Source organism: Rhinatrema bivittatum, chromosome 8 (genome assembly GCF_901001135.1).
Source record: "Rhinatrema bivittatum chromosome 8, aRhiBiv1.1, whole genome shotgun sequence".
Taxonomy (NCBI): domain Eukaryota; kingdom Metazoa; phylum Chordata; class Amphibia; order Gymnophiona; family Rhinatrematidae; genus Rhinatrema; species Rhinatrema bivittatum.
The window spans coordinates 194,993,386-195,014,028 of record NC_042622.1 but is presented as its reverse complement, the minus strand read 5'-3'; the positions used below and the strand labels follow the sequence as shown (position 1 = coordinate 195,014,028).

Sequence of the window (20,643 nt, the reverse complement as noted above, 5' to 3'; positions counted from 1 at the left end):
ACTACAGAGGCATTATGATATTCATCGTTTTATTTGCCATTCCCTTCCTAATAATTCTTAACATTCTATTTGCTTTTTTGATCGCCACAACATATTGAGCCAACGATTTCGGTGTATTATCCACTATGAAGTCTAGATCTCTTTCCTGGGTGGTAACTCCTAAGATAAAACCTAACATTGTACTACTACAGCAAGGGTTATTTTTCCCTCTATGCATCATTTTGCACTTGTCCACGTTAAATTTCATCTGCCATTTGGATGCCCAATCTTCCAGTCTCGCAAAATTCTCCTGCAATGTATCACAATCCACTTGAGATTTAACCACTCTGCATAACTTTGTGTCATCCACAAATTTTATCACCTCACTCATCGTACCCCTTTTCCAGATCATTTATAAATATATTAAAAAGCACCAGTCCAAGTACAGATCCCTGAGGCACTCCACTGTTTACCTTTTTCCACTGGGAAAACTGACCATTTAATACTACTCTCTGTTTCTTGTCTTTTAACTAGTTTGCAATCCACAAAAGGACATCACCTCCTCTCCCATGCCTTTTTAGTTTTATTAGAAACCTCTCATGTGGGACTTTGTCAAACACCTTCTGAATATCCAAATACACCACATCTACCATTTCACCTTTGTCCACATATTTATTCACCCTTTCAAAAAAATGTAGATTTGTGAGACAAGACTTCCCTTGGGCAAATCCATGCTGGCTGTATCCCATTAAACTGTGTCTATCTAAATGTTTTGTGATTTTATTCTTTACAACGATTTCCACAATTTTTCCCGGCACTGAAGTCAGGCTCACTGGTCTATAGTTTCCTTGATCACCCCTGGAGCCCTTTTTAAATATGGGAGTTACATTGGCTATTTTTCAGTCTTCAGGTACAACAGATGATTTTAATGATAGGTTACAAATTAATTGAAATAGTTCTGAAATGTCATTTTTTATTTCTTTCAGAACCCTGAGGTGTATACTATACGGTTTAGGTGATTTCAGTTTGTCAGTCTGGCCTACCACATCTTCCAGGTTCATCGTGATTTCATCTGAATCATCACCCTTGAAAACCTTCTCCGGAACGGGTACCTCCCCAACATCCTCTTCAGTAAACAGCGAAGCAAAAAAATCATTTAATCTTTCTGCGATGGCCTTATCTTCCCTAAGTGCCCCTTTAACCCCTCGATCATCTAACGGTCCAACTGACTCCCTTGTAGGCTTTCTGCTTCAGATATATTTTTTTAAAGTTTTTATTGTGAGTTTTTGCCTCTACAACCAACTTCTTTTCAAATTCTCTCTTAGCCTGTCTTATCAATGTCTTACATTTAGCTTGCCAACGCTTATGCTTAATCCTATTTTCTTCTGATGGATCCTTCTTCCAATTTTTGAATGAAGATCTTTTAGCTAAAATAGCCGCTTTCAGCTTATCATTAGAGAGCCCAGGAAGTTGACTTTGTGACATTTAATGGCTTATATAGTAGGGCAAAATATCTGAGCATTTTTTTCAGAAGGAAAATTTTCTCTTCCTTTGTGTCAATGGCAAAAATCATTATTGAATGGCATCCAAAATCAGCTGGCAAGCAGTACACTTGTGTGGACAATGACTGCACGTAGTCCGCTCATGGGGGCATGTCTGACTAGGCTGGGCAGAGTCCAGGTTATGAATTCACCCTTCCCCCCCCCCCAACTTTACCAGTAAGGCTCTGGTTTGTCCTTTGTTGCTTGTCTCTGGAGTATAATAATAGGTTATATTTAAACGATGCCTTTCATCCAAATTGCATTCCAAAATGCTTTACAATGTAATATCATCAAAATATGCATCCAGTTATCTTTGGTATTAATCATCTGGCTGCCTGTTCCTAAGACAACTTGCAAAGGAAAGAGGAGTATAGCAACAATGTTTTTGTTATTGTTACTACCCAATTACAGTAAGGCAAACTGAGGCCTGGGTACAAAAGGCCTAAAATGGGAGAAAACCTATGTCCTAAGGCTTTTTTACTATTTTGTGTCTATGGGAAAGAAAGCCTAGTGAATCGGGCCCTTTGTGTCTATAGGGAAAATGCTTTCAGAGTTAATATTCATAGGGGCATGCACATAAAAATAGCATATACTCATGTATAATGCTATTTTATAAATGTCGAGAGTATGTGCGTAGTTTTGGTTTTGCATGTGTGTTTATCCTGGGGAAACAACAGGGTGGTCTAGGAGCATTGTGGAATGGGGCTCAGAAGTACACGCGGTGGTTGCTGTTTTGTAAGACATATCTGCGTATGCATTGTTCGTATGCTTTTGCACCTGCTCATTGACTGGCACAAATTAAATTGAACTTCGCTGTGGTCTGCGGATTTTGGGGATGAGTTCTGGGCGAAGTGGCGGGGATTGAGGGTGAAGTGCTAGAGGGCCTAGGAGAAGGACTGAGTGAGCTGGTGGGAGGAATTGGCAAACTGGCGAGTCCAAGACCTCGTACATACTTTATAAAACACCCGCCTGCCCCTTTAATTCTGGGGGTTTCTTCGCACGGAGTCACAATTATTTCATGCATAAAACATGTGGGTATGTTTATCAAATGGGTAGACAGAATGCGTTTTTTTGCATTGGAAAGATATATACAGGCACTTTCGGAACAAAAATATGTTGTATTTATAAATCGTGCAGCTCCTGCCATACAGTATAAAATACTAGAATTAATCTCCGTGTCTCCACTTGTGCGTGCAAATGCTGCACCATGGACAGGTTTGGAAGCTGGGCTTCCTGTATATAAAGCCCAAAGTGGTTTGGTTCAAGGTCACCCAAAAGATTTGAATTCACAAGTCTTGGGGGCTCTCTTGATTTATAGTTCTGTGCTACCTTTCCCCTAGCATTTGAGGAGCTCTTGTAAACCTGGCCACGAAGCCTTAGACCTGCACATATCTTTGACCCAACATCCTCGCATGCACCCCCTACACCCCACCTTTATTGTTTGCTGTCTGTCTTCCTTCCAGTGAGATGGGGAGGGACATACAGGGCCATCTACGTGAAAAGGAGCTTTGTTTAAAGAACTATTGCCAGGATTAGGAACTATAAATTATAGTACTGCTAATTTATGGTTGGGCGAGGGGAATCCCTACCACTTTACCCAACCATATATATACATAGATTGGTACTTTTAGTCCAAATCTTACTCGGCCATGGAGAAAGCCAGCTCGAAGTTCTGCTTATGATTAGCTGGGTCAAGAGCATCATAGTCGAAAGCTTCAGGGAAGAAGGAATGGACCAACGCACAGAAAGCCATTCCATCGCTCCAGCTTGAGGAGAAATTCTGAATATCAATTTTCTGTTAAAAAAAAAACAACAAAACTTAATCAGACCTTGAAATCTCAATATAGTGTCAATAGCAACAGCTAGTGCAATTCTCCTGTCCTGGTTTTACGTAAGCTGCGTAGGACCTCAGATAATGTGGCACAAAACATTTTTAATTACAATAAATAAATAAAATATATGGAACTCACATATAAAGAATTCAATGGTGGTTGCAATCTATCCTTGGCTGAATGCAGACTGTAATATACAGTAACCCTTGAGCCAGGGCCGGTGCAATGGGATTAGGTGTCCTAGGTGAACCTTCTGCCTTGGGTCATGCTGCCCCCCCGGTCTTGGCCCCAACTCCGAGTGTGTGGTTTTCTGGGCCATGACTAGGTTGGCATTGCTCGCGGCTCGCCAAATCTCCACTCCTCTTTGTCACCACTCGTGGCCCCACATGGCTCGCGCCCCCTAATGGTCCGCACCCTAGGCCCAGACCTAGTTCGCCTAATAGGATGCGCCGGCCCTACTTTGAGCACCGTTGCGACCTTCTTTGGGTTTGCCAAATTGCCGCACATTCCCTCTGTTTCAAGGGGCTAGTCGACATTCCTGCTGGCATTCAACTACTTAAAAATATTGTGAGCCATAACTAGTTTTCAGAAATTGTCACAGCTAAAAATGGCCAGTTCCACAGTCTGGTAAAAGCAATTTGCATCTGCCTTCAGCAGCACCCCACACATTTCTTCCTATGGACCACACATGAATCTTCTGATACTGATGGAGTTTCCTGATGTTCATAAGTCATTATCAATCTGCGCCAAGCCCTAGGGGAGCCCTGATGGCTTTCCCCGTTCCCTCCAAGGGTTATGTGCGTAACCCTTTTAAAATCCGCCCCTATATGTTTATTCACTTGAATATGTAGAAATAAGGATCAAAGAACATTAGGTCAGACCCTTTTATTGGACTAACTCACTACATCTGAGACCAGCTATCAAGCGCCATTCTCCCATCATCAGGTAAGTGAAGAAACAGTGCTGACTTGATGAAAGGAACATGACTCCTATCCCCATACAATCTTTTACAAATTTTTATTCCACAGAAAAAATAGAGTTTTCACTCCTCTTCATCAGAGGCTGTTGGATTGTTTGCTTAGCATCCATGGCTAAATCCTTGTGAATTCAATTTCCCAACCACATGGCAAATGCAGTCTGGATAGGTGAATGGGAAGAGGAACAAAGGCCCGGGGTAGGACATGTCATTATTTGATTTATTTTCTGCAAAAGTTAAACAAATTAAATGAAGGACCTAATTCAAATAGGTCAATATTCAAAGGGTTTGTTTAGCTAAATTTTGGAGTTAGCTGGACAAAACCCAAGATTTTAATATTTCCCCTGCTTCTCAGATAAATTTTGCCCAGGCAACTCAATGCTCACACAAAATTTACCTGGAAAAAAAGAAGCAGCACTGGGAATTTTCCCATGGCACAGTGTCACTGTCTGGCTAGTGTTGATATTTAGGGCTGGCTAGAAAAAGTTATTTGGGTAAGTCTGGTATAAAAAAATATCTAAAGGTATCCAGATAACTCTCCAAGGGTATTCAGAAGAATACTTATCCAGCTAAGTTCCATTGAATATTTGGTTAACGTTATCCATGTAACTTTATCCAGATAACTTTCCCACTCCTCTGCTTACTCAGTATGGACCTCATTAGGGATGTGCTTTCATTTGAAACGAGTAAGGATTCCAAACCAAAAACGAACTGAATCCTTACCAGACCCAAAAACCCTGAAAATGTGTGGGTGTTCTTGTTTTAGTAAATAGTGTGTGCTATTAGCAAATAGCATTCATTATTTGTCAATAATTTTTCTTTTAAAACCAAAACACAGCCCCCACCACCCCCTTACCTTTTCCATGGGGGTCTGCAGCAGCAGAAAGGGACAAGAGTGGTCCCCAGTCACTCCTGACATCCTTTTAAAAATGACACCAGCTCTGATACTGGCAACAAATTATCATCAACAAAATGGCACCAGTTTTGGGGCCAGCCAGTGAGGCAGAAGTGACTCGGGATCACTCCTGCCCCTTTCTTCTGCTGCAGACCCTCATGGAAGGGGTTGGTAGGGACCGGGGAGATCCGCAGAGCCAGTTCATTTGCATGGGTGGCAGAAGGGTTGGAGGGGCCTTGGGTCAGCCCAGCTAGGTTAGGTTTTGGCCCTGGCTTATTGGCAGGGGGAATGGGAGTCAATGGGGTTATAGGGGTTGTGGATGCTCTGGAGGCCACAGAAACAGTGGCAGGGGTCCAGGGAGGCCCCAGTCTTGGTTTTTCTTTTGCTTTGTTTTGTTTTTAATGTTTATTTTGGTTACACAAATGAACCAAACCAAAATAAACATTAAACCGAAAAACTAATTACCACCTCAACCCCAAAACAAAAAAACACCCTATTTTGTTCCAAAAAAATGTTCTTTTGTGAGTTCACCCTCCAACTGCTCATGCTATATTTATGTTGTGCTTGTATCCATATGATGCCTGCATAAGATTCTGATGAGGGTCAGCAGGACAATGTTCCTGATTTACTGCCTGTTAGAACCCAACCACCTTCCCAGACTCCTCGGTGGCCGACATTCACCGTGTGGCAGGGAGCTGCCATTGGATGCTCTACTGCACACGATACTAGGACCCAGCAAAGAGATGCTTAGTGGTGTACGTGCACATCGGGGTGCACGATTCAGCGCATGTTGACAGACTTGGGTACTTGCCCTGATGATGAATGTCATATGTTCAAGACTACTTAGCCTGCCTGGAGTTGGATTTATTGCATTAGAAGAAGGTCTCCTGGTGTTATGATGCTGTTTTTGGAGCCCATCCCATGAGCAGCCTCTCACCTCTGTGCCTGCGCCTGACCATTCCTCAGCCTGAAGCTGCACGACCCCTTGAGGTCTAGGCCGCCCCGGACCGCCGCTGCTGCTCTTTGCGGCCCGACACCGCTGTATGTGGCAGGAGGGTCCACTGTTGCCTCTTTGTGGCAGGAGCTGCCACCGGGATGCCTCTTCAGGCAGGAAGGAAGCTGCCACCACTGTCCTTCCATCTCCACGGCAGGAGCCACTGCCGGAATCACCTCTTCGCGGCCCTAGTGCCACCGCTGACTTCACCTTCTTTGCAGCTAGGAAGCCGCCACTGTCCTCATCATCTTCGCAACCTTGGTACCACCGCCGTTGCCTCAGTCATGTGGCAGGGATGCCACCAATGCCAACTTCCTCTACCTCCTGGGCCCTGCATAGGCGCGCGCACGTGCCTCACTACAATATTTAAAGGGCCAGCAGCGGGAAATGCCCCGTCGCCCCAACAGATGACCTCATCTTCCTGTGCCTAGTCCAGCCGTAATAAAGGGCTCAGCTTTCACTCCTCGGGGCCTTCGCATCGGGTCTCACAGTTGTCTGTGGTCTCCCTTCGGTCAAGGTTCTCCATGGTCTTCTCGTGTCTAGATGGCTTTTCGTTTGATGTTCCAAATGTTCCTGGTCTCCTTCATCTGATGTCCCTGGTCTTGTTTCCCCATTGGAGCTCCTTCATCACCTGTTCCATGTTCCTGATGTTCCTGTACTTCCTAATGTTCCAGCGTTCCGTGTTCCTGATGTTCTAGTCCTGGTCCTCCTGTTCCCTTCTCTGGCTCTTCGTCCTGCTTCCAGGTTTCCTGCTTGTCCACCTTTCCTGGCGAGCCACCGTTGTGGTCCATAATCAGCCCATGGGGGCTGTTTAGGGCGCTTCGTGGCACAAGGCCTGTATTCACGTCTGAAGCACAAGTCTCCGGAAGGCCCTTGCTTTTAATGCCAAGGTCTGTTCCTGAATCTGAGTTCTGAAGTCTTGAATCCTGAGTCTTGAATCCTGTTCCCGGTCTTCAGAGTATCTTGTTCCTGCTTCCGTCCATGCCCTAGACTTAAGCCAGAACCTATTTCGCTTCAGCATGGTCTGCGACCAGCTACGGGCGGCTGTTTAGGGCGCACTTTGGTGCAGGCCTCTCCTGAATCTTCAACATGCTTCCGGTTCCAAGTCTCCACTTTCTCGCCTGGAATCTGCTTCGCTTTCTGCATAGTCCGCAACCAGCCATGGGCGGCTGTGTAGGGTGCGTTGCGGTTCAGTACTCACCCTGTACTAGTGCCTGAATCCTGAATCCTTGTCTGAGTCTTCCAAGTACCCTGAATCCTCGTCTGAGTCTTCCAAGTTCCACGAAATCTCATCTGAGTCTTCTAAGTACCCTGAATCCTCATCTGAGTCTTCCAAGTTCCTCGAGTCCTCGTCTGAGTCTTCCAAGTTCCTGAGTTCCATGTCTCATCTTGTTCCTGGTCTCAGCCTCCGTCTGGCCTCACACACTTGTCGTTCTAAAAGGAGGGTCCGGAAGGGCTACCGAGTGGCCGGAGGGCTACTCTTGAGACCAGCACTGCGTTGCTGGGTCTCACCTGTGCATGTAGGTCCAGAGGAGGTCATAAGAACATAAGAAATTGCCATGCTGGGTCAGACCAAGGGTCCATCAAGCCCAGCATCCTGTTCCCAACAGAGGCCAAACCAGGCCACAAGAACCTGGCAATTACCCAAACACTAAGCAGATCCCATGTTACTGATGCAATTAATAGCAGTGGCTATTCCCTAAGTAAACTTGATTAATAGCCGTTAATGGACTCCTCCTCCAAGAACTTATCCAAACCTTTTTTGAACCCAGCTACACTAACTGCACTAACCATATCCTCTGGCAACAAATTCCAGAGCTTTATTGTGCGTTGAGTGAAAAACAATTTTCTCTGATTAGTCTTAAATGTGCTAATTGCTAACTTCAAGGAATGTCCACTAGTCCTTCTATTATTCGAAAGTGTAAATAACAGAGTCACCTCTACTTGTTCAAGACCTCTCATGATCTTAAAGACCTCTATCATATCCCCCCCTCAGCCATCTCTTCTCCAAGCTGAACAGTCCTAACCTCTTCAGCCTTTCCTCATAGGGGAGCTGTTCCATCCCCTTTATCATTTTGGTTGCCCTTCTCTGTACCTTCTCCATCGCAACTATATCTTTTTTGAGATGCGGTGACCAGAATTGCGCACAGTATTCAAGGTGCGGTCTCACCATGGAGCGATATAGAGGCATTATGACATTTTCCGTTTTATTAACCATTCCCTTCCTAATAATTCCTAACATTCTGTTAGCTTTTTTGACTGCTGCAGGACACTGAGCGACAATTTTAAAGTATTATTCACTATGATGCCTAGATCTTTTTCCTAATATGGAACCTAACATCGTGTAACTACAGCAAGGGTTATTTTTTCCTATATGTAACACCTTGCACTTGTCCACATTAAATTTCATCTGCCATTTGGATGCCCAATCTTCCAGTCTTGGAAGGTCCTTCTGTAATGTATCACAATCCGCTTGTGATTTAACTACTTTGAATAATTTTTTATCATCCGCAAATTTGATAACCTCACTCGTCTTATTCCTTTCCAGATCATTTATATATATATTGAAAAGCACCGGTCCAAGTACAGATCCCTGAGGCACTCCACTGTTTACCCTTTCCCACTGAGAAAATTGACCATTTAATCCTACTCTCTTCCTGTCTTTTAACCAGTTTGTAATCCACGAAAGGACATTGCCTCCTATCCCATGACTTTTTAGTTTTCTTAGAAGTCTTTCATGAGGGACTTTGTCAAATGCCTTCTGAAAATCCAAATACACTATATCTACCAGTTCACCTTTATCCACATGTTTATTAACCCCTTCAAAAAAATGAAGCAGATTTGTTAGGCAAGACTTCCCTTGGGTAAATCCATGTTGACTGTGTTCCATTAAACCATGTATTTCTATATGCTCTACGATTTTGATCTTGAGAATAGTTTCCACTATTTTTCCCGGCACTGAAGTCAGGCTCACTGGTCTATAGTTACCCGGATCGCCCCTGGTGCCTTTTTTAAATATTGGGGTTACATTGGCCACCCTCCAGTCTTCAGGTACAATGGATGATTTTAATGATAGGTTACAAATTTTAACTAATAGATCAGAAATTTCATTTGAGTTCTTTCAGTACCCTAGGATGCATACCATCCGGTCCAAGTGATTTGCCACTCTTTAGTTTGTCAATCTGGCCTACCACATCTTCCACGTTCACAGTGATTTCGTTCAGTTCGTCTGACTCATCACCCCTGAAAACCATCTCAGGAACTGGTATCTCCCCAACATCCTCATTAGTAAACACGGAAGCAAAGAATTCATTTAATCTTTCTGCAATGGCCTTATCTTCCCTAAGAGCCCCTTTAACCCCTCGGTCATCTAATGGTCCAACCGACTCCCTCACAGGTTTCTTGCTTCGGATATATTTTTAAAAGTTTATTATGAGTTTTTGCCTCTATGGCCAACTTAATTTCAAATTCTCTCTTCGCTTGTCTTATCAATGTTTTACACTTAACTTGACAATGCTTATGTTTTATTCTATTTTCTTCAGATGGATCCTTCTTCCAATTTTTGAAGGATTTTTTTTGGATAAAATAGACTCTTTCACCTCACCTTTTAACCATAACGGTAATCGTTTTGCCTTCCTTCCACCTTTCTTAATGTGTGGAATACATATGGACTGTGCCTCTAGGATTGTATTTTTAAACAATGTCCATGCCTGTTGAACACTTTTAACCTTTGCAGCTGCACCTTTCAGTTTTTTTCTATTTTCCTCATTTTATCAAAGTTTCCCTTTTGAAAGTTTAGTGTTAGAGCTGCAGATTTATTTATTGTCCCCCCTTCCAGTTATTAGTTTAAATTTGATCATGTTATGATCATTGTTGCCAAGTGGCCCCACCACCGTTACCTCTCTTACCAAAACCTGTGTTCCACCTAGAATTAAATCTAAACTAGCTCCCTCTCTTGTTGGTTCCTGAACCAATTGCTCCATGAAGCAGTCATTTATTACATCCAGGAACTTTATGTCTCTAGCAAGTCCTGATGTTACATTTACCCAGACAATATTGGGGTAATTGAAATATAAAAGTATACCAGAAGCACCTTGCACATAAGGTAATCCACAAAGTCACAAGTGCAAGTAAAGAGATCAAAGTCCCATTCACTTAATATAACAATTTATTGACCATGAATAAAGTTCATATATTATTTAATTCGGCAACTCCATATCAGTGGTAACAAGCATGTAGTTTTCTATGTCCCCCGACACGGTCCCGTGTTTCGCGGAGGCTGGGGGCGTTTGAGCGCCTTGTATGTGATGATGTATCACGGATTTGCTCACATTACCAGTATATTAGATATAACCTGACAAAGGAGGAGGCTAGTGCTTTGACGGCTTTATCTCATGATCCCTCGATAGTCATAAAACCAGCGGACAAGGGAGGAGGGGTAGTTATACTCAATAAAACAGATTATGTGGCAGAAGTGCTTAGACAATTGGGAGACACTTCATTCTATGTCCCACTCACCTCCGATCCCACCGACTCACTACGTCAACATATTCAATCAGTGGTACAATCCGCTATGGAGGCGCATATCATCACTATGAAGGAGTCCAAGTTTTTGGTCTCCACACATCCAGTAATGCCTTTATTCTACATTCTCCCAAAAATACACAAGTCCCTTGAAAAACCGCCGGGACGCCCTATCGTGTCCGGGATTGGCTCTTTATTAGAGCCACTATCACAGTTTGTTGATGTGTTTCTAAAACCCATGGTACCCCAGATCAACTCCTATGTGCGGGATTCATCCCACTTTATGACCATATTATCATCTTTGCAGGTTCCTCAATCCACGATCTTTCTGATCACACTTGATGTAGTATCCCTGTATTCAAATATCCCCCAAAGTGAGGCCCTTATAGTGATTGAGAAATATTTGAACACACGCCCTGCTCCACAGCGGATTACCACCGCTTTTTTAGTTCAACTTGCTGAATTAGCATTGACAAAAAACTTTTTTCAGTTCCAGGACATAGTTTATCAGCAGATAAAGGGGACTGCAATGGGGGCGACTATGGCCCCCAGTCTGGCGTGCCTATACATGGCTGAATATGAGACTTTAAACATTTACTCTTCAATGTGGTCCCAGTTCATCCATGTATGGCTGCGCTATATTGATGACATCTTTATTGTTTGGACAGGTACAGACATTCAGTTTTATTTGTTCCTGGACTGGATCAATACAGTCAATGTTAATATCCAGTTCAATCACTGCATTCATCCCTCGCGAATCTCTTTTTTAGATATTGATGTAGCCTGGGTGGCGGACCATTTTGAAACTACTTTGTTCCGTAAACACACTGACCGCAATACCTTATTGGCCTAAACAGCTGTCATCCGCGGGCACTGAGGGACAATATTCCCACGGGTCAATTTTTGAGACTCCGTCGGATATGCTCCACACGCCAGGAATTCCTCTCTCAGTCTAATGGGTTGGTTGACCGTTTTACAGAGAGAGGTTACCCCATGCGAGTCATCAAAAGGGCTTTTAAACGTGCCCTGTACACACAAAGAGAGTGGCTATTTACATCTTCTACGTCATCAGATGAGGTCACCCATAACTGCATTCTCCCTTTTTCCATTGTTGGCAGGGCCATAGCTAAGATGGTCAAACGACATTGGTCATCTTTGTCTTTGAACACTATAATGCAGGGTCCCCCGCGCTTTACTTTTAAACGTGCAACCAATTTCAGAGACCGTTTAGTGCACACAGCACCAGTGACACATTTTCCCGATACAACAAACGGACAACACACTCCGTGCGGTCACTGCACTATGTGCAGGCACACACAACTGGCCACCACATTTACACACCCTGTGACAGGATGGGTGTTCAAACTATATTCTCAATCAAATTGCTGCACAAAAGGAGTGATCTATGTGATAAGATGCCCCTGCTCATTATTATACGTGGGGAAAACATCCCGAATGATTAAGACACGGGTCATTGAACATTGTTCGAATATAAGATCCTCTAGAATCGATGAACCTTTGGTGTCCCACTGGCTCCAAGCTGAACACTCCATTGACTCTCTCTCTTTCTCCGTATTGGAGGTGGTCTCGCCCCCTCCACGGGGAGGAGATTTCTCCGGTGCGCTGGGTCGGAGGGAGCAGCGATGGATCCACACTTTAAACACAGTAGCCCCTTCTGGCCTCAACAAAGATATTGAATGGCACCTATTCTACTAATTTCCTTTGGTAGTCTCTATTGACAGGTGCCCGCTGATTGTTGTATCTCGCGAGAGTCTGTTTCCGCGCCTTTTCTTTAAATGGTTGTCAGATCACAGGGTGAGCGCGCTCCTGAGAAGAATGGAATGGGTACGTGTACTTTAATGATATTACTTGCTCGGCAGTGTGTGTTCCGTTTCTCATACTATGTTATATCACATTTTAGATATGAATGATTCCTTTGGGTCCCTCCCGATGCAGCCTCCGCGAAACACGGGACCGTGTCGGGGGACATAGAAAACTACATGCTTGTTACCACTGATATGGAGTTGCCGAATTAAATAATATATGAACTTTATTCATGGTCAATAAATTGTTATATTAAGTGAATGGGACTTTGATCTCTTTACTTGCACTTGTGACTTTGTGGTAATTGAAATATCCCATTATTATTGCACTGCCAAATTGGTTAGCTTCTCTGATTTCTGTTAGCATTTCATCATCTGTCTGACCATTTTGTCCAGGTGGACGGTAGTATACTCCTATCACTATACTCTTACCCAACACACATGGGATTTCTACCCATATAGATTCTACTGAGCATTTAGTCTCTTATATGATCTTTATCCTGTTGGATTCTATACCCTCCTGGACATAAAGTGCCACACCCCCACCAAGTTGATCCTCCCTATCATTGTGATATAATTTATACCCTGATATAGCACTGACCCATTGGTTATCTTCCTTCCACCAAGTCTCTGTGATGCCAATTATATCAATCTCATCATTTGCTGCTATACACTCTAACTGTCCCATCTTACTTCTTAGACTTCTGGCATTGGCAATCAGACATTTCAAAGTGTTTTTATTGTTTGTATTAACAACCAGCTTTTCAGTTGTTAGGGATAATTCAGAAATCATTAGCTTCAGTGATTTTTTACATATAGGCACATGGACTATGTTTGCTTTTAATGGAACCTCTCTGTTGGGATGCCCAAACTCTCCTGTTTCATTAGTATCCTTCAAGGATACATATCTCCGAACCATGCACTGCTGAGTGACTGTCAGCTTTCCCCCTTGTTCTAGTTCCTGATGTTCTAGGTCTTGATCCTGGTCCAGCCTTGTTCCTGCTCCAGCCCGTGCCTGAACACTCTCACCTCCCACAGTGTGTGTGTTGGAGCTCCTCCCTGAGCCACGCCATGGCCCAAGGGCTCACAATCCCTCTTGAGCAAGCGACCGCACCCCCGCGCTCGCAATACAATCATAGTCTGGCCCATTCCAAGACTTACCTATCTGCTGCTGGCATGGGTCTCAGGATTCTACCTACTAGGCTGTATCACGGCAACAGGGGCTCATGCATACGCAGTTCCTTACAGTTTGCTGAAGCCATGAGCTCAGTGAATGTATCCCTGCGATGGGCCATCACTGCCTTTATTACCAGGTTGGAGGAACAATAAACAGAATTGATTGGTCTCCTGCACTAGTTCAATCAACAGGCCCAGCAACAACTCAAGTAAAAGACTCATTACAGACCTTGTCACAGCATTTAGACGTAATACAAGTTCAATGTCCAGCTTCACTCTCAATTCCAGTTCTGGCAAACCTTGCACCAGCATCTATCCGGACTGGCGAGACCTTGATTCAACTACCGCCACCTCCAAGGTATGGGGATGATCCTAAAGCATGCAGAGAATTCCTTAACGTGTGCAAGATGCAATTGGAATTATGTCCGGCTCGAGTTTTCTCCAACTATGTCAAGATCACGTACATACTCTCCATGTTGAACAGTCCAGCTCTAGCTTGGGCCTCTCCCTGGTGGGAACAAGATGATTTGCTTCTCAGTAATGTGGACAATTTCATTCATCAACTCTGCCTGATCTTTGATCAATATGGGCATGTCATGTCCACTGCCACAGAGCTTCTTCATATTCGTCAGGGCAATCGTTCTATTGGTGAATATGTTATAGAATTTCATACCTTAGCTTCTGAACTCCGTCGGGGCAAAGATAGTCAAGCCACCATTTTTTGGCAGGGATTATCTGAGAGAATAATAGATGAACTTACAGCCCAGTACCTTCCTCTGTCCCTCGAAGCACTCATTGACTTGGTTATTAATACTGGCCTGAGATTCCAGGAACTGGCTCGTGAAAAGAAGAACTCTCAGCAGACCTCGCTCGTGGTTCCCAGACCTCTGAATCTTTTGCAACCCATGCTGGAACCAGCAAAGATGGCTGCCTTCGAAGAACCCATGCAATTGGGTAATACCTGACTTTCACTTGATGAGAAATAAAGGAGAAGATCGAAAAATCTATGTCTCTACTGTGCTGCACAAGATCATTTTGTCCATTAGTGCCCCCCGAGACCACAAAACTCTATAAAGAGAAGTCTTGTTGGGAAGGCAGCCTTGCTCCATCCTGCTTTCTCTCCGTTACTAACAGTTCCAGTGTGTCTTACCTATGGAAACACTCAGTTCAGACCAAAACTTTAGTAGATATTTTGTATTCGACTAAGGAATTTTTTCCTGCTTTTTCTGTTTCACTGTAAACCGGCATGATTTGCATTTAATGCAAGAATGTCGGTATATAAAAGTTAAAAATAAATAAATAAAATAAATAGATTCCAGAGCCAGGGCAACTTTATTCAAGAATTACTGTGGTTGCCCTATTACCAGCTTAACCATTCTCCTTATCATTTCATCCATCTATGGAGAATTCTTACCTGGTTGTGTGACTACAGCTTCCTCACCCATCACGATGTAGATTGGGTCTCACCAAGAGAATATTCAGTTCTAAGAACTATCTAAAGCATCCAGCCCTCTTGCACTTGGACTACCCTGGCTGAGTCTTCATCAACCATCTATTGTCTGGAATTCCTTACAGATTGACCAATGAAGTCCATCCTGCCGAGAACATTATATCATTTCATCTTTGTCTCCAGCCTCTTCACTTCGAACCACTTCATCTGAAGTGCCGGTTTTGCCGCTTCAATGAACATCCTGTTCCTACAAGAATTCTGAACTGTGTTATCCTCCTGCCAAAGAACCTTTGTCCGTCAATCAGGACCAGTCTCAGTCTTTGTCCAAGCTTTTAACCTTTTCTTCAGTTAAGTCTTCTGCTTTGAATGGTTTTTCAGTCCAGTCTCAAAACCAAAGAATCTCTGGATCCTGGGTCTGGTCCCCCGAGCCCCCAATAGGTACAATAGTACCTTCATCTCCTCAGAAGCCAAAGAGAAGAGGCTTGAGGAGGGGGTGCTGTTAGAATCCAGCCGCTTTCCCAGACTGCTCGGAGCCACCATTGGATGCTGTGCCACGTGTGATATTAAGACCCATTGAAAAGACACTTAGGCTGTGCACGGGCATTGGTGTGCATGATTTTGGAGCATGTTAGCGGGAGAGTTGGGCACTCGCCCCAGTGATGATGTCACATGCTAAAGACTACTTAGGCTGCCTGGAGTTGGATTTGTTGCCTCAGCAACAAAGTCTCCTAATTCCTGTTGCTCCTGGTTCTTCTGTCTTGCTCAGCCCTCCAGCCTGTTTCTGTCTTCTCAGCCTTTGGCTTTGCTTCATTCTTAGTCTGTGGTTCTGCTGCAGTCTTCAGCTCTGCTTCTGCCTCGGCCTTGTCTCAAGCCGTCAGTTTTGTTCTTGCCTGGCTTCAGCCACAGCCTGGCCTTTGTATAGATTTTTGGACAATCGTATTCTGGCCCGTGCCAAGACTCGCTCACCCTCTGCTGGTGTGGGTCTCAGGATTCTACTTTTGAGGCTGCATCATAGTAAGAGGGGCTCATGCACACGCAGTTCCTTACACTTCCCTATGCAACTGTGGGACTGTCCATGTCAGAGCAGCTGTCCCTGTAGAGGGATGGGGGGGAAGTAAAAATTCAAACAAAAACCTGATACCCTAATGAATCGGCTTGTCTCTCAATCAGCAACTATAGTATTTAAAAAGTAATTCAGACAAAACTATGGAATATACTTCAGTGGCTTTAACAAACCTGAGAAATTGATTGGCCTTCCCTTGTAATTTACAGAGGCCCGCACACAGCCTATACCAAGGCAACCTTAAGGGAAACCAAGGAATCTAATAAATCTGTACTCCTCTCTCTGTGTGCACTTTTGACATTCTGGTTCATTCTTTTAATCTGGAATGAAATTATCCATCTCCAAGCAGTAACCAGGCAGGGCAAAGTTCTAACAATCTTCCTGCAGTTTTACAGCTGACCACTTAACAAAAGCGGCTTTGTAGTGCTACCATTTTAAGTGTTGTAATTAGGGGATAATGCCCAAATGCAATAAAGACGCCATGACATGAAAGGCTGGAGAACAGAGTCATCACTTTAACACATTTTATTTGACAGAGTTCCTGTATTTTGGCTCTCAAACACAGGCAGTAACTGTTTAACGATATTTTCAATATTTTTTTTTCTGGAAATGTACTTTTTTTTTTTTAAAGAATTTCCCAGCACTAATGCGAGATCGCCTATTTCAACACACAGTCCATCAATCCGTCAGTCTGTCCATCCATATGCACACATATAATGTGAAAACTAATGAACCAATTTTAATAAAATCTTCGCTAAAAGTTGTGGAGCAATTGCAATTTCAGTATATATTGGTCCATTTTTCATCCTGGTTTATTAGGGTCTAAATGAGCTTGAAACACACCTGAATTGTTGTGTCAGCCCTATATTCTTCCACTTGTTTGTAGAGCATGAAGACCGGATGAGAGATAAGAGAAGTAGAAGGCCTAGTAACTTTACTCAAATTATAGGTGTCTAGTTTGCAGGCATCTGGAGGGGCCTGCACCAAGGCCAATCTGATTATTCATTTTAGCCACATTCTGCAAAGACTCCAGATTGTTGTGAATAATCTCTGCTTGCTTAAGCCTCCTAAAACCAGATTGCTATCTCCACAAGAACTTTTTAATGAAATAACAGCGAGAAGGGCTGAAGACCTCAAATGGGAGGAATAGTATGATTTCCAAAATCTATTACATCCTAGCGGTGAGGCGGGAGAGGGAGCTCTTGATCCCATTATTACCACCTCTAGCCTCGATGAATCAGGCTTTTTGGTAAGGCCCCAGGACGATATTCCATTGAGGGCCACATTTTTTGTGTCCTTTAGTTATGAAGCTCCTGCTCGTCAAACAATACTTGAAATACAAAGGTTTCCCCCTTTGTGGACCCACAGCGAATGTGTCCCCTGATGTAGCGCATGTGACTCAGCTTAGGAAGAAGGTGTTCCTTCAAACAAAGCAGAAGGTCATCTTCTTTTTTTCTTGCAGTTTCCATGCAAGTGTATCATCAGCTGTCAGGGGAATAAGGTCATTTTTCTGGACCCCTCCCATCTGGAGACCTTTTTGCTTTACACAAATAGTGGTTGAATATAATGACTTTTGGGGCGCAGTTACTGGTGGGCGCTGGATGATTATATAAGGGCTGCAGTTTGTTTTGTGGCATGCAGCGTAGGAGTATAATGTTTCCTTATATCGATCTTCTTTCTTTCTCTTTCTTTTTTCTCGTCTTAAATGTGGACTGTTTGCAGTTATCCAGTGAAGGATAGCCCCGTTTCCTTTTTCTCTGTAGAGACTTGGTTTACTTTTCTTGTGAGAAATTTGCTGTTTGCTTTTTTTTTAGAATTTTGCAAAATAAAAAATAAGAAAAGTAAAATTACAGCCGAAAGAAAGTAGTACGAAAGATTAGTTTTGTACCTTGTATCCAATAGTTTTGGAACGACACCATTCCAGAAGGATCTGCTTAATGCTGCTGGCACTGGCAACCCCAAAGCTCTGTGATCTCTTTAACTTTACCTTGGATTCTCCTCTCCCTCTAGAAAAAAAAAAAAGAGAAAAGTAGAGGTCAGGAGATGCACGACCTACTAATTTATCCTTTCTTTATTTTGACTGACTGTGAGTCACACTGTGACATCCAGGGGGCAGGATTTCTGCAGATAAATGGGTGTTTAGCCATGGAAAATGCCCCTTCAAAAATTGCTTTTCCCCCTTGTGGGAAAAAGGGGCAGTGCCAGGGCCATGGTTAGAGCAGGCCCAATAGAGTATACGGGGATTTCATTTTTAATACCCCCCTGGCACGTTCTTTAATCTGCATGCTTTGCGTCCGCAAAAACCCTGGGGGTAAAAAAAAAAAATCACAACAGCCCTGGGATTTTCAAAGGGAATCTCCATGGGGAGTTTCCCTTTTGAAAAGTACCAGCCCCCTTCCTGTTTTCCAAACTCTCCTACCTGGAGTACATTCTTTCACTGTTTGATCTGTATTCAAGCTTTCCTGTTCTTTATACAGAATGGGGACAGGTCTGGTTATTATATCCAGCAACTTATGCTAAGAAACCCAGGGGTGAACACGCAAGGGCTGGGAGCTTGTGGCTGGTTCTTTTTTTTATTGGGGGGACAGGGAGGGATGGGGGATGTTGTTACGGGTTATTTCAGGCCAGTAATATTTAAATTCCTGTTTACTTTTCATTGTTTAATGTTGGTTCTCGTTTATACAGATGTTTTACATTTTGGTAGATTAATATCAGGCGATTGCATGACAAAAGCATTGTATTGATGCATTCGCCACCAAAACCCAGTCACGGACAACAGCTGGAACAATTCAGAGCTAGTACCCTCTGAGAGAGTAAGTGTGCTTCTCATGCTTGGATAGCACTCCGAGACCTTAGAACAGAACATGCTATATAAATACAACATTTATTTTATTACTCAAGCAGAGTATTTGGGAAAAACAAGCCACGCGCAGAACCTTGGTACCTACGTATATGGAGAATGTGATTCACTAAAACTTTTCTCCCGTTCTGTTTTTATGGTGGAAACAAAAGCTTAATGAATCAGGCTGATAGTGCATATTAAATTAATTTGATACATTGTGCCTAGGGTGTTGCATGTTGCAAGCAAACCCCTTGGCTACCAATATATTTAATTTGTGAACATGAAAGAACATAGAAAAGTAAATTTATCTTTTTGTGGACGATGCTATAGTGAACATGCCTAAAGGAGCAGATGAAATGAGCAGTGATGTAAGAAAACTTGAAGGTTGGCATCTAACTTTCAATACAGAAAAAAATGCAGAGTGATGCATTCTGGGTACACAATAAGAGGTGAGACACTGAAGACCACAAAGCAGGAAAGAGGCCTCAGGATGATTGCATCTGATCATGATTTTAGCACAGAGAATGAAATGCTGCAACACGGTTGGTGGCCAAAGCTTAGAGGGAATGCGATTACTGGCATCAGTAGCATGGGATCTTCTTAGTGTTTGGGTACTTGCCAGGTTCTTATGGCCTGGTTTGGCCTCTGTTGGAAACAGGATGCTGGGCTTGATGGACCCTTGGTCTGACCCAGCATGGCAATTTCTTATGTTCTTATGAATAACTAGTAGATAAGCGAAGTGATGATACTATTGGACAGGTCATTAGTGAGACCTCAGCTGTAGTACAGTTCTGGAGGCCTGATGTCCAGAAGCATGCAGACGGATTGGAAGTGGTCCGGAGAAGGGCTACAAAAATGGTGCAGGCTCTGCCTCAGAAGCCCTGTGACGCAAGACTTAGAAATCTAAACATATATATCCTAGAAGAGAGAAGAAAGAGGGGAAATATGACAGAGATGTTCAAATACCTGAAAGGTATTAATAATGCACAAGGAGCAGACCTGTTTCAAGGGAAAGAAAATTACTTAACAAGGGAATGTGGTAGAGATTCTGAGGTGGAAGGCTAAGGCAGGGGTGCTGGAACCGGTCCTATGGAAACATTGGCATACACAGGAGGCAGTGCATGCAAATAGATCCCATGCATATTCATTAGAGAAATCCTGAAAACCCCACTGGCTGGGGAGGGGGCACATAGGACCGGTTTGAGCACCCCTGGGCTAAGGAGCTACATCAGGAAATATTCTGTCATGGAAAGGACGGTGAGTGTATGGCACGCCCTCCCGAGGTGGGTGAGGGAGGCTAAAACAGTGACAGGGATAAGCACCAGGGATAAGCACAGAGGATCCTTGGTTGTTAAAAGTAAAGAAAGTGGCAGGCTTTGATGGTAGAATCAGCTGATTCTGTCTGAGAGGTCACCAGTGTGAACCAGGAAGATAATTTTCATAGCTGACATAGCCAGGTCTGTCTATAAAGAGAATGAGGACATCGGATTGGGGCGATGGCTATGCTAGTATTGCTGGATATTTATATTATTACAGAGCTTTTGGGGA

General features: G+C 43.4%; 1 protein-coding gene across 1 annotated transcript in view; it reads right to left on the bottom strand.

Annotated features, from left to right (window-relative positions):
• SMTNL2 (smoothelin like 2) overlaps window positions 1-20,643 on the bottom strand; it is a 124,977-nt gene that overhangs the window by 11,803 nt on the left and 92,531 nt on the right. The window contains exons 7-8 of the mRNA XM_029612361.1: window positions 18,142-18,259; window positions 3,164-3,315 (exon numbers count right to left, since the gene is read on the bottom strand). Of these exons, the coding sequence (XP_029468221.1) occupies window positions 3,164-3,315; window positions 18,142-18,259 (270 nt within the window). The remainder of the gene's footprint in view (window positions 1-3,163; window positions 3,316-18,141; window positions 18,260-20,643) is intronic.